This window comes from Calonectris borealis, chromosome 7 (assembly GCF_964195595.1).
Source record: "Calonectris borealis chromosome 7, bCalBor7.hap1.2, whole genome shotgun sequence".
Lineage (NCBI taxonomy): Eukaryota > Metazoa > Chordata > Aves > Procellariiformes > Procellariidae > Calonectris > Calonectris borealis.
The window spans coordinates 5801841-5816079 of NC_134318.1; the positions used below are offsets into that span (position 1 = coordinate 5801841).

The 14239-nt window shown below is 44.4% G+C and overlaps 2 protein-coding genes across 7 annotated transcripts in view; both read right to left on the bottom strand.

Annotated features, from left to right (window-relative positions):
- Positions 1-13584, bottom strand: part of OIT3 (oncoprotein induced transcript 3) — a 30789-nt gene extending 17205 nt beyond the window's left edge. The window contains exons 1-4 of one of the 2 annotated variants that reach the window (XM_075154095.1): positions 13500-13584; positions 6515-12102; positions 2783-3157; positions 2190-2300 (exon numbers count right to left, since the gene is read on the bottom strand). In XM_075154095.1, the coding sequence (XP_075010196.1) occupies positions 2190-2300; positions 2783-3157; positions 6515-6578 (550 nt within the window). In that variant the 5' untranslated portion in view covers positions 6579-12102; positions 13500-13584. Of the gene's footprint in view, positions 1-2189; positions 2301-2782; positions 3158-3663; positions 12103-13499 lie in introns of both variants that reach the window. The other variant, XM_075154094.1, reaches the window with a different exon arrangement.
- Positions 12200-14239, bottom strand: part of MCU (mitochondrial calcium uniporter) — a 94782-nt gene continuing 92742 nt past the window's right edge. For 3 of the 5 annotated variants that reach the window (XM_075154103.1, XM_075154105.1, XM_075154101.1), the window contains exon 8: positions 12200-14141. In XM_075154103.1, the coding sequence (XP_075010204.1) occupies positions 14025-14141 (117 nt within the window). In that variant the 3' untranslated portion in view covers positions 12200-14024. Of the gene's footprint in view, positions 14146-14239 lie in introns of all 5 variants that reach the window. The other 2 variants (XM_075154104.1, XM_075154102.1) reach the window with 1 other exon arrangement.

The following is a 14239-nucleotide window of genomic DNA, read 5'->3' on the forward strand; positions in this document are numbered from 1 at the left end:
CACTTTCCCTTCTACCAATAAAACTAAAGCTGCTTAAAAACAGAGGGTGAAGAGGGAAAGCGCTACTGACAAAGGCATAGAGATGCTGTTAGAAGGTCCTAGAGCTTGGCTTGGTCAAGGGCTGTACCCAGAAAATCACCTTGCTGGTCCTCCGTGTTCTGCAACACACAGCAATCTGTCCCTGCTCTTCCACACCAGTGACAACCAGCACTTCTGGGACACGGGCTGGTTTTCTTGAGACTCTGTCGGGAGAGTGCTGAACTGATTTTAACCACGGCTTAGTCCAACATGGATCCAGGTATTCAAGAGGTCAAAGGCAATGCACTGAGTTGGTGGATCCATAACAGAAATTCAAAGACCTAATCTATAACCCTTAAGAAAGTTTGCAAATGAAAATATAACTTAGGATCAGCATTTCTACTCTAGGATTCAAAGCATACAAAGTACTGAAGAGAAGTCAGCCTAGCACAGGGAGGTTCACAGACAGAGCTGCTTAGCGTTACTGCAGCATCTTCAGCCCCCCTCTTAGGTGAGCTGGGAAAGGAAGAATATTCTCCATATAGGAAAGGCATAGGAAAGGTTAATACAGATTTGCTTGGTTTCTCCGGAAGGCCGGCACGGTTGCTTGCAGATATGTGATTACGCAATTACTCAGCACAACAGAAAGTCATTAGAAAGATAAGTGAGCCATACAATAAGAAAGGCTGCAGGTAGGTAAACCGGCGTGATTATTACCACTGAGGTGTTATGCCATCTGGTTATCATGAAGAGAAGCAGCAGTGCGCAATTCCTGCCCGGCCTGGCTGTGGGGGGATGAAGGCAGCTCCAGCACATGCAGACAGACTCGGGACTCCTGCGTGCCTCCCTGCTGCAGGAAATCCTTTCCTGCGAGCCTGCTACACATTTATTGAGTGCTGGTGCTTGTTAAGGGCACTTCTGTGCCTGGAAGTCTTGCAGAGATGCAGCCAATAGATGCTTTTAATTAGCTGAGAAAGCTAAGTCAGCCACTCAGCTGCAGAAATGTGGAGCAGCTTTAGCAAAACCTTTCTGTAGAATCGGTGTGAACGAGTGTAAATCTGCAGCAGGGCCAGGCTGCTCTCTCCACAGATTGTAACGACTGTGGCCCCTACCCTGATCCCCACAGACATGAGGAGCGTGAAGAAAGAAACAACACACACCTGTTTTGTCAGCTATAGTCTGTATGGAAGAAACTCATCTGCCACGCAGCCTGCTGGACAAACTCTGCTCTCAACTTCTCCACCAAATCAAGCCTCAAAGACAAAGATGAGATCTCCCTTCCCCCAAACACTAGCAACCCTTCCTCCCTCCACGCCACCTCTTCCTATCCATCGGTGTGGCTCTGCAGCTCCCCAACAGCCACCCCTTCTCATTGCCCCGCAGACCATCTTCTTCTTAAGACTTCGCAGCCCACGTGCTCTCCTCTCAGCACCACACACAACCACAGCCGTCCTCGCCTCAGGGGTTCACGGGGATTCCCTCACAAAACCCTGAAGCCCACGTGCCCCACTCTGCTCTCACTTACAACCCTCCACCTCCCTCCTGGTCATGTTATTCTCTGCCAGGGCAGTCACCAAGTGCCAGCCCCCTGAATACCACTTTGTCATGCTGCCTAGAACCACTGAGACTGTGCTGTGACCTGCAATCCTTCGGCTCTCCTCAAACCCCAGGCCCTGGACAATGCCCCAGCAGGGCAGTAAATATGGTGAAGCTTAGTGCATAGCCCTATACCAGCCAGCAAAACTTTTCTTGGAGGAAAGAAGCATTCAACAGAGCAGGTGAGAGGAAATCTCTAATGACAGACCGCACAGTCGTTCCTGAATACCAATGAGGCCGTACCATGATCTTGCAAAGAGACTCTGCTACTGACAATGAAGCTGCTGCCTTCAGCAGCTGGACCGTGCAGAAAGCAAATCTAGCCTCTGTATGTGCGAAGCTCCAGCGGCACCAGAATGTTTTCAGTCATGGGATGTCGTATCTCACCCTGCAGGGAGAGATCTGAACCATTTACAGAATCAAAGACCTCTTCTAGGCAGCAAGCGGGAAAAACTCCTCTCAGAATACTTTTCCTTTTTACTTACTGCTTTGTAAGACAATGGATTGAGATGCGAGCAACGAAACAAAGGGAAAAGAAAGCATCAGTAACTGACACAAGTTATTTCCACCCTTACCGAGACATGTCTGTCCATCAGGTCCTAGTGTTGTCCCCAGGGAACACGTGCAGTCACTGGTGTCCAGGCAGGAGCCCTGGCAATCCACCACATCACAGATGTCGTAAAAATCTAGGGCACGACAAGAATGTTGTCAGCACAAACCACTGAGCGTGCACCGAAAATACTGTATTTGCTTCACGCCCTACGTCTAGTCCATCAGAGTTACAGACCCAGCCCACATTAGGAAAGCTGAACCACTGAAGTTGATGAGAAACAATCTAGTTTAATTACTGTAAGTCAGAGATGCAAATTTTGGCTTTGGTAGCATGCCAAGACCAACCACAGGGCCCACAGAGAGCATTAAATCACTGCGGCCAGGTCAGCTACGGAAGATTTCTGCTAGCTGAACAAAGGCCAGAATCCACAGAGGTGAAACAGTCTAATCCATCTCTTATAGACAGGTCACCATCTGCACTGCATCACCTAACATGCTTCTGGGTGAGAAAGCCAGAAACCAGTCACCACCTCTCTCAGCTACGTGGATGCTCACTACCTCTCCTGCATCACGGGGACGAAGGGGTTTCGGAAAAGCAATCTCAGCAGTTACTTACGCCCACAGTACGCATGGAAACAAACACTAGGCTTGGTTAAGTGATACACATAGTACCCGCCCGGACACGCCTTCACGTCAATCGTGGTATTCCAAAGGCAGCAGTTCCCATTGAAGCTGGCACAGGCTTGGCGTGGGACGATGCCATCCGACTCTCGCGGGTGGCTGCCATTCAGCCAAATGGGAGCATGGGTGCCACAGTGGTTCTCCGGGATGCAGAAGGTAGGCATAGCATCGCCAGCCATGCCAGTGAAGCGATACCACTCCCCGTCAATTTGACTGTCGCATGTCGGCTGGCCGTGGGAACCGTTTATCTGATGATCTGTGTTCCTCCAAGGCTCATTCAGGCTGATGTAGGCAGAGCAGGGGTCCAGGGCTGAGACATGCAGCAAGAGACAAGAGAGAACATCTGGTAGATATCAAATCAAGTTGTTGACCGATATCTGCAAGGAATGCAAAATAATTTATTTTTCTATTCTTGACTTAAAAGAATCATTGTGATAGATAGAGATCCCCAGGGAGAAACAGTGAAACCAGAAACAGTGATACCAGCCAACTAATTGCCTTATGAAAAATTCTGACAGCTCGGCTTAAATGTCTTGGAAGAAAAAGTAAATTAACAGAGCTCTTATAAGACCATGCAACAGTCTGACTTGCTGTTCAGCTGCTGTAGTGTACGACAGGGGAAAAGAAATAATATAGATAAACCTGAGGTCCAGAGAGTAGACCCTACGCACTTCAGGGTACAATTTTAAACAGCTAAATGTAAGAACTCCTATCCCAGGTCACAATGAAGTTGATCTATAGCCCAGCAGGCTGTCTCTAACCAGGAGTGTACGCTTACAGAGGTGAGGTAGGAGAAAAAGACCCTGCTCCATTTACCTGGGGTTTTGTTCTCCACTGTCTCTCCTATAGGACATTTATGCCAAGGTGAGTTGAAAGAGCTGTAACTCAAATCCATGCACTCTGTAAAATTCTGTAGCTGGGCAAGAGAGAGAGAGGTGGCAGCCCCCTGTATTTAAAGATCCACTTAGATGTGCCCTGGTCTCCTTCAGAGGCTGTCCCACACTTCCCTCTCTGCCAAATGCTAACCACCTCTACGATTCACAGCATCTATCATGGTTTGGTGTGATGTTGCTGCCTCCCTGCATCTGAAACGGCTTCCTCAAATCTTTTTATTTATTATCTTAAAATCTAGAGAGCATGAAGGTCTGAATCAGGACCTTCTAGGAGGCAAATTATTCAACTCTTTACACAGTCATGATCCTCACGAGCCCACAAACCCTCCTGATCTCCACAGGAGATCAGATACTTGTGAGTGAAGTGAGCGATTGTGAGGGCAAGATATAAACACATGGACCTCCTGGTATGTGCATGTCTGTTCGTGCAGTGCTCAAGGAGCATGTCCCTTTTCAGAGGCCTTTCTGAACCTTCTGCAAACAATTAAAACGTAAGAATACCATAGGGAGAAAAAAAAATGAAGAATTAAAGTGTTCATTACATTTTCAGTCTTCTTCTAATTAACCCTGATTTGGCAGCTTCCTCACTAAAAGTCCAGAGGTTTCATTTTCACTTACATTTAATACCTGATTAAACACCACTTACCCGTAACTACTATTCCCTATTAAGCAAAATGAGTGCTAATACTGTCTTGAGTAAGGAAAATTGATTACCATTTGCTAGAATTAGGCTAATAAAACCAATCATTCTGATTAAATGCATCTCAGACTGGAGTACCCTCTACTTTCCACACCATGTTTCTTTTTAAGTTCTAAAATTGCTCTCTCTGTTTTGTTTAAACAATAGGGTGATGCATTTTGGGTTGGGGGAGACATACTGTTTTCTATTACAATGCTCTGGATGCAGACAAACCTTCTTGGTTCAATTATTTAGATTTGCTTCGCTGACTTTAAAGCGGGAACTACAAGTGCTTCAGAGAATGGACTTCAAGTCACTCTTATTTAGCTGCATCCTCTGTAAACATCTGTCTCACTGACATGCTATCTTATACCTTCTCACAAATGAAACATCTTTTTTGACAAACATCCTTACACCATCCCCAGCCATAGACACGTTTTATTTGGCCTCAAATCCAGCATAAAAGGCAAGAGCAGCTGCCGTAGTCGTGAGAGTGCTGCAAGCTGGCACAGGGAGTGCAAGTCTGGGTTACGAAGGGAACCTCTAGTGCCATAATTCACAAGATACGCAGAGGAGCGGATTCACTCCCACCACAAGCAGCCCCTTGTTCTGAGCAGCAGAGGGGGAACCGCAGCAGGAATCTCTGATGAGATTCACCAGGCGATCCCTCGTGAGCTCTCGATTTCACCTGCCTCTCCTTGCCTCCCCTTACCCACAGACAGCAGCAGCGCTGTTAAATCCCATCCTCCAAAAGCTTGCTTGACTTCTCGCGACAGGAAAACACGGGTCCTGCCTTTGCACACAGCTGAAAAGAGCTTCCTCTGGGCTTCCCTCGGTATAACTCACTTGGTTTCCACAAGATGGTTTGGTATAGCCTTAGGGCGAGTCACTGACTAAGATCAAGAGGTTTTTGTGTTGTTAAAAGCCAAATGAGGCGAAGTGAGGAATGCCCTGTCATCTCCCCAGCTGGGCAGCACCAAAAATACACACACTCTCATTAGCTTTCATATAGTATAATTAACTTTATGAAATATCTTTGTAGACAGATTCTGAAAACATTCATCCAGGGAGATCACATTGTCTCCTAAACAGACAGGAGATAATTTAAAGACAAAATTTACTGAGATGAACATGCAGCGGCTCAGAGGGAGCTGGAAGAAGGCGTTTCAGGGGAATGGGGTAGCACACCCTCCCATCTTTCATTCTCTGAGAGCTTCAGGCACGAGCGAAGGGGAGGCAGACAAGCAGAAAAAGCAGACAGTGCTCTTTCCATCACTGCAGACCCTCCACGGCCACCCTCAGACTGCCAGGGCTGCCCCGAGCCAACCTCCCTGCCAACACCAAGCAGTCTTTGGCAGAACAGTTTACTGAAAACTAATCTGAGTTTTTAAGAAAAAAATCCACAAAAATATAGAAGCAAACAATCAACCTCTCATCTCTTCTCCCCAGACAACGAAAGCATGGGGGTTTTGCACAAGACATATAACTGTCTCCTGCTCCCTCTGTTTTTCATTTTTCTTGGCTCAATTTTTTTCCTCCCCAACACTTCTTGCGTGGCCTGAGCAATTCAGCCTGACAAGCATTAGCTATGAAGAAAGGTTTTCAATTTGTAATCTTGATGATATCATTAGTTCTCGAGCTGACATGCTCACATATATATTGGATGACAAATCAGGCTCTAGGCAAGCATTCATAAGCCCACTATTCTGCAAAGAGATTAATCCTGTGTGTATTGTGTAACTGGAGGTCTCCGCTCTGGCACGGCTAAGCAATGAAATGAACAGCACTGCATTATGACACTAAATTCAGTTAAGATTTGTCAAAGAAGCAGGTGAAAAGGTAGCACAATATCTACTCATAGTGTCTTTCCTCCGAAGGGAGAGGAAAATCCCACAGTGTCTTGGCAGTAGAGATTCTCCCAATACGGGAGCCTTCACACTCTGCGACAGAAAGGTCTTTCCAATTGGAAAGAATTTCACACCACCTTCAAAGAAAATGGATGTTTCTCACATCTTCCAGTCTTTCACCAAGGCTCAGCATGAACCTTAAAGACGGCAAACAGAAATAAGCTTGAAGGCAATGCCCCTTTACTCACCCATCGAAGACACTGGCTGCAACTGGATGACAAAGCAGATATAGAAAAACAAGTACTGGAACATCCCACTCAGCCAAGGAACAGTTACCGCTCAAGTAACAGAGGCCTGAAAGCCCTTGCACACGCTGTGGCTCTTGCAGCCGCCTTCTCGGTGGAGCTTCTGACCCCAAGCTTTCTGAAGAGCAAGTGCAATAGCTCTCCTGGAAGTTTATCAGAGGAAGAAGCTGAAGGGATGTGGGGTACAGCTCCAGCCTTGACCTCTGCAGAGCAGCTCTGCCCCTCATTGACAACAGATATGTACTTATTGATCAATCTTGTTTTTTGGACTCGACCCGCTATTGTTTTCTGGCCCGACTGACCCACAGTGACACCTCCACTATCTTATCTGGAGAAGAATTCTAACCAGGGGACACCCGGACATCCCGAAGGGATGGAAAAGAAGAACAGATGGGTGCTTGTTGTTATCTCTGCTCCTTCCACAAGGCACAGGAATTCATGGCTCCCCATAGGCAGAAAACACCAGCTAGAGAGCCTTAACTGCAGGAAATAGTGGCCAAAGGAGGAGAACTGATCCTTCCTAGCCAAGATTGCAGATGAGTGCTTGGAGCAGAGCTACAATAGGAACATCAGTCAAAGTGAAGGACTGGTGTTCCACAGGGAAATAAGCTGTTCTTTTGCTACACAAAGACCCTTTCCACTCCTGGTCACACAACCTGACCATTGCAGCGAGATTATCCAACAGGGGAAATAAAGACATTTTTCTGCAGTAGTCTTATGATCTCTGTCTTTAAAAAACAAAAACAAACCAACAATCAAGAAACCCAACATTACTGAATTAACTTCCATGCAAAACTGAGTAATTGAGAAGCTCTGCCTTACTGGTTCAAGCCAAACTAGGTTGAGTCGCAGGTCATAAACCACATGCTCTGGCTATAGATAAGATGTAGCACACTGAAATCTGTTCTCTACTAAAGCAAACCAAGCACCACAACTAGGAGGGAGAGATACTAAGGACAACACGAATAAGCAGAAAGGGATCTTCCCTCTCATGCTATTAGCTGTAGCTCTTATTATAGAGAATAGATTTAAAGCTCTGTTTTTAACATATACATACATATACACATCTACAGGTCTCTCCCTGCTTATGAACAATGGTCATACAGTTCTCCTCCAGGAAATCACCTGCAGGCAGAAAGCTCTCCATCAGCAAAGAGTACAGCTAAGCCTACAGTAATTGCACAACCAACCAAGCGTAGGCATTTCTTCCTTTCCTTTGCACCCTATATTTCTGCAGCAGGTTGGTATAAGGAATAACATCAAGGTTGACATGCTAGCTTCAAATCCCAGTAGGAAAAAAATGGCTCCGTTATTTTTATATTGAGTTTACACGAGACAGGGAGTTGGGTATTTGCCTGCTTTGTAGAGATCGTGCGTGATGGGAAGTTCTCAATGGCCTCTCTGCCTGGGTGTTCCCCTGGCAGGGAACTGCAATATGCTGCTCTGCTCCACCCTAGCAGAGAAGTCTTTTTCAGTGGTGAATGACTCCAGGGAACAACAAAAGAAGCTTTATAAATGACTGTCGTTGCTCCCACCACCAACAAAAAAATCTTTGTGGCTATATTGTGCTGACAGCTGTGCAGTACCATAGAAGTTTTTTCAACAACAGGAAAGGAGAACAAATTCACTATGCAAAGCTAGCAAGGCAGATAACCCTCAAAGGTGATTATGTGAATTCCCAGAAGAGAAACTAAAATTGAACAGAGAATAATACAGCAAGCCACAGGAAGTTATATTTTGCCATTTTCAGTGAGAGGTTGATTCATACTTAAGATCCTGAGTAAATAAAACTGACAATCTTAAACTGAATTTTCTATTTGCATTAGAGGTGTGTGTATTTCTCTGAACCTTTTCATTACCAGCTGCTTTTATCTTTGTAGGTGGTATATTAGGCCTGTCACTAGTAATGTTTTGACAGTTATATGTAAGTGACTGACAACTGACAATTAACATAGAGAAATGAACTGCATCATAGCAGTTTTGAGCCTCAAAGGTGTCACAAACAGGCCCTATTAAGTTCTCCAAAATGGATTAAAGCACAAGATGCCCCAGCATTCCCACCGATGACACTATCCCAAATCACCGTAACATCTAATTCAAGGAAACAAGTCTAAAGCTGGAGAAGATGCAGTGTGCTGCCTCTAAACATTTTTAGGATCCACAGGAAAGACAAAGACCATCTCAGTCTTCCAGAAGAAGCACCAGCAGAAACAACTCTTCTACCAGCACTTTCTCTTTGCTTTGCAAGTTATTTCAGGTGACGTACATAGCTCCAGTTCCCCCACAAACAATAGTAGCCTATATTAGAGTAGGCCACTGCAAATTTATGCCTCAGGGAGCTGGAGTAATTATTCCTGAGAGTAATTATTAAAACCAAACAAAAAACCCTCCTGCAAACAGACCCTCTGAGAGAGAGGATACAATTCCAGTGGATTACTCTAGATGCTGTAGGGCCTGCACTCCCTAAGCAGATCTGGCAAACCTGTTGTTCCTGATCTCCACTTCCCCACCCCACAGATAAGTGAACCTAACTTCCCAAGAAGAATCAGGATCAAGTCAGTATTTCTTAGTAGTAGTCATCAATATGGGTTAAAAGATATGAAGAGGGAAGGCAATATTAAAATAGAGGGCTGGGATTTAATTTTGGTACCCAAAAGATGGGATCTTCTAAATCTGCTGTGGTCTAAACCTGGGTATTGTCTATTCTTAATGCAAGAAAGGATGCTAATTTTGTAGATGGCGACCACCCTTCTTGCCCCTCCCAGAGATTTGGAGAGGTTTACCATCCTTACACAAGGAACTCAAATTCTTCAAAGCATTGGCTAGGCTGGAAAGCCTCATGCTATTTGTAACGGACTAATGAACAAAGATGCTTTGGTGTCTGCTGAAGCTGGCCTTGTCTTTGTCAGAGCCACCTCTCAAGACGCACCAAGGTTTGATGAAAGCGAGGTGTGCGAAGAACAGCTCTTGGCACGGGAGTCTCTCCTGCAGCCTGCCTAGAAGAGGAGACGGAAGAGCTAATCAGCACTTCCTGCCGCTGAGCGAGAGGAGAACCCGACACACACAACAGGATCCCTGTCTGCAATTGATTTGAGGATGTATGGTCACAATAAGCCTTGACAGGCTGCTGAGATGGATTGCACAAATGTCAAGGACTTAGAGATAGGCCGTGTTGCTGTAAACAACTTGTCCCAGGACACAGTGCCAATGAGAGCAGGGAGTGAACACAAGTTTGGTGAAGTATGAGCAAACTCAACGCAAGAAAAAGTAAAACACCAAAACCCCGTTAAAATCAGACAAGTACGTAACTTCTAGTGAAGAGTAGCAGTTATTTCCTTTCCCTTAGTGGAGCCCTGCGATGTAGAACTTGGCGTTTTGAGAGTGTTTTTCCATAGATCCTACAGAACCCAGTGTATTTTCCATGATCCTCAATTTCTAGATGGAGGAATTAGGGCATAGACAGCATACCCACAACTGCAAAACCACTCGGAGGCAGAAACAGGAGTAGGACCCATCTTTTACAAGTTCACAGAGCCACAATGACACAGCATAACACCAGCTTCTCCCATACTTCAGGGCTTAGGTACACTGCAAGTTTAATTTCCGTTCCTATATTCTACTTTTCACCCCTTTAATGTCAGTATAGAAATAAAACTGATTTTTTTTTAAAAGGGAATAATTGGAGTCTCTTGGGATCGGTAGAAAAATACTTAAGATATAAAAACCTCCTTCCTATGTGAAAATAAAGTCCTACAATGTGGCACAAAGGAAAACAATTTGCATTTACAACTCCACACAAAAAACACAGAGGAGATCAAAGAAATTGTTCCACTGGCTCAGAAAGACAGGGCAACTTGGCCAGTTTCACTTGACCGACAAAGTGCCAAGGTCTGACAGCCAAGAAGCTTCAGAGCATCACGCAAACCCTCCAAGTGTAACAACTTGCAGCAAGGTGATCATCATCACTGCCTGCCAGGTAGGAAGGGTTACAGGGGAAAAGAAAAAGGGTTTCTTCTTTGCTCTTCAGGAAAAAGGAGCCGTGAACACATGGATTGGTTTGCAAGGTAGAGCCTCGCAGGCATGGCAAAAAGGAAACCTAATACGCTTCTGCAGACAATTTTGAACTTGACATGTGTTTATCTGAAAGCTCCCTCACAGACAGGGAAAAGAGGTTAAACAAACGAAAAACAAAATTGGTAGAAAAAGCAGCATCTGAACACTGCAATGCACACTGCTGTTTATCCTTCATAGGCTCTTAAGAATGCAGTGTTACATTAAGATTCAGGCAGCACTGCCTGCTCTTGAAGTGCTGCCGGGTGACAGGACCCTATTACCTGCCTGGCTCCTAGACATGAAATAGCTACTGCAAGAGAGTTTGTTGATGTTGATATACAACAGTATAGATCAGGAGAGCAAACAAACATCACCCTTCCCTTCCATGTTAGCATTCAAGGGCAACAAAAGCAGAAGCACTGAAATTTAAGTTTGAGGTTTGTGGCATGTCACCCACCCCCAGCAGAGACCACGTGTGCACTAGTGATGCAGCAGTCTTCCAGAGGTACAGGCTAACAAATCCCACCGGACAGCCCATATTCAGGGTACAATTGTAGACTCTTATTTTACTCCTTTTCCCACTTCGTCTCTAGAACAACATTAAAGCACGTGCAGGAACAATTTTGTCACACCATTTTCCTGCTTTCAAAATAGGGATTGTGGTTCTAGATGTCAAAGTTTTCAGTTCTTCTGGGTGCCAGAATGAACGACTCCTTATGCAACTGTTCCAAGCAATTTGTTTAGGGAGGGCAGCAGCTCACCTGTACACAGCAGCAGACTAAAGGCTGCTTGGAGGAAGCGGGTTTGTCAGCATGGCTGAACTAAATTTCAACAGTGATTAAAGGTAGGTCACAAGGACTAACAGCTTCCAGCCCCTCCCCTCTGACTTTAAAAAACAGAGAGAGAGTTGGCTGTTTTTAAAACTGGCCAATCGTGGAATTTTTTTTTTTTTTTTTTTTTGCAGTCAATGGACATGATAAGAAAAACAAAAAAATCTTCTGGCACCAAACATCTCATTCTAACATCCCATAAAGTTAGGACAAAGTACAGTCTGCTGATTCCCGAAGTTAATGAACAAACTATACGTCATCATGACAAATCAAACCACAGCCATTCAAAGGCCCAGAAGCTTAAAACTTTAGTGTTCCTCTGAAAGAGCACTTGACTGCAATATTAGAAATACACTGACACCACTTGGTACGTTTTAGGTTGCTGGGCGTTACACGCCCATATATATTCTTATCCTGCAACCTGCCACATGTCTCCAGATTTCGTCAGCCTCCACATGGAGCTACTACGCTGGTCAAACAAAGGCAGATCTTTGTTAGACCAAACATCTCTACCTCACCACCTCAACTGCTCCTGAGATCCCTGTTACGCAGCTAGGCATGGCAGCAAGATATCCATCCAAGCTTCTTCAGGAAAGCTATTATCTGCATCACCACGGCCTCAGTGATGTAAGGTCAAGAAGAAACAACCTAAACAAAAAGAAACGGAGGAAACTCAGGAGACAGCTGCCACACATACAATATTCTCTTTTCAGCTGGGGAAAATAACGTTATTCAAGAGCACTGATTCAAAAATTGAATAGTTATTTATTGTTCCAGAAGTACATTGCTCTTTTATACATATTTCATAAATGATACAGGATTTTACACATGTTCAGTTTTTTTTTTTTTTAAAGAAGGACTTTTCTCCATGCTCCCTCCCTCATCCCAAACACACACCAAGGATTCAGCTACAGGATCATGTTCATTTTTTTCCCTTTAAAACTCACCACACAAAGAGGATAAAACAGATAAAAAAAATAATCACACAATGTAATTAAATTGAAAGACATAGGAAAAGGGGAAGGGGAAAAAAGAAAAAACTAGGAACATGCACCCATTCGGTCCAACATGCCATTGAGTGAGAAGAGGCAGCAATCCCAGTTGTGTTTCCACATCTGCAAGGCACCTGGCGTCTAGTTAATACTGATTTGTTTTTTTCTTTCCTATTTTTTTTTAAAACACCGTTCTCCAAAAAAACAGAAGCCTCTTTCCATGACACAGTGAGGAGTAGTAGTGAAACATCAAAAAAGCAGCCAGCTTTTCTGTATATAAAGCTTAGTGCCCTTCTCCCACCTTCATCCTGTCTCCACAGTATTTATCAGCAGGATGCTAAAACAGACTGACCTGCTTTGAATGAAGAGATGTTTTATCTGCTTAGAAATCAGCCAGCCTTGGCTAGAAGAGAGGGCAATGAGTTGACTTTCCTTCCTCTATTTCTTTTAGCTAAGAACAAGAGATGTCATTAGCCACTCCTACAAAATTCTGACCTGTGGGTGCAAAGTTCATTTAAAGCTACTTAAGTAGGGGAAAGTGCTAGAGAACTGAAGTAGTTCTGTGTCTTGCACTGTAAGAGCCCCGGGGTTTCAAAAAGCCTCTGGGCAAGGAAAATGCTTTGACCATATATGAGACCTTTTATCCCATTACACAAGCAGTCAAATATCAAGTTTAATTATTCCATGTTCCAAAACTGTTCATTTAAGCAGGTGTCGTGATTCTGCGAGAGTTTCATAATCCTTTAAACCCTTCATAATTTCATAGTCCAGGTGGCTATCAGATTTGGGGTAGGAAGAGGGGAATCTCCCTCCCTTAAGACTGAATACAAAAAACCTCTCATGCAATGCTGCCATTGATTTCTAGAAGGAGCTCAAGGGCATTGGGACGCAAAGTTTATAGAGTTATTATGGAATAATCCAAAATATCAATTATCAAATGTCCAGAAGAAAACTCGTTCCTTCTCTCACTTGGCTACAACCAATCTGTGCTACAAATAAGCAAAGGAGGAAGTCAGTGGAGCACATGGGGTGGGCTGGGAAGGGGAAGCTCACGGTTTTCCAGTAGAAAGCAGTCTTGTAGTAACTTTATAAAAGAGACCAGGTCTGATCAGGAGTGTGCGTGTTAATGGCGGTGGAGTGCAAGTTCTGATCACCAGCCATAGCTCCAGGTGGCTTGGATTCTTTGTTCTTTCTTTTTTTTTTTTTTCCCTTTTTTTTTTTTCCGAGAGAGAAAGAGAGATCTGAATCAGATAAAGGAAAATTTAAAAAGCTAAGCAGGCTGCTGGTGTCTTATCAAGAGGCAGACCCTGCAAAGCTGGAAGAAGACACCCCTAGACCCCAGCATTACATTCTTCTCATGAACCCCCTAATCCTGTATTTGTACACAATTGCCATTCAGACAGTTTTTAAACAGACTATTTTTCAAGCCCTTTTCAGAACTAACATTCCACAATGTCCCATCTTCAATTTAAGAGACTCCCCCCCTACAGTCCTTTGTCCTGATTAAAGGTAAATACCCTCCACCCCCACACCACCTCCCAGCTTCCACCTGCAATGCTTTAATTAAAAAGGCAAGAGCTATGAACAGGTTTTTTGCCGGGGTTCAGAGCTTCTTTGCTGATCAGTCCTTTTCATCAATTTGCTGGATGGGCAGGTGAACCTGCAGTGGGTCTCGAAGCCTCTTAAGGTCCAATTCTGCCTAAAAGTAAAAGACAAATTATAAAGAACAAGCTCCCAATACACCTTCCCCAATACTATTCCCCTTTACAGAATGGAAAGCTTTTCCGTATTTC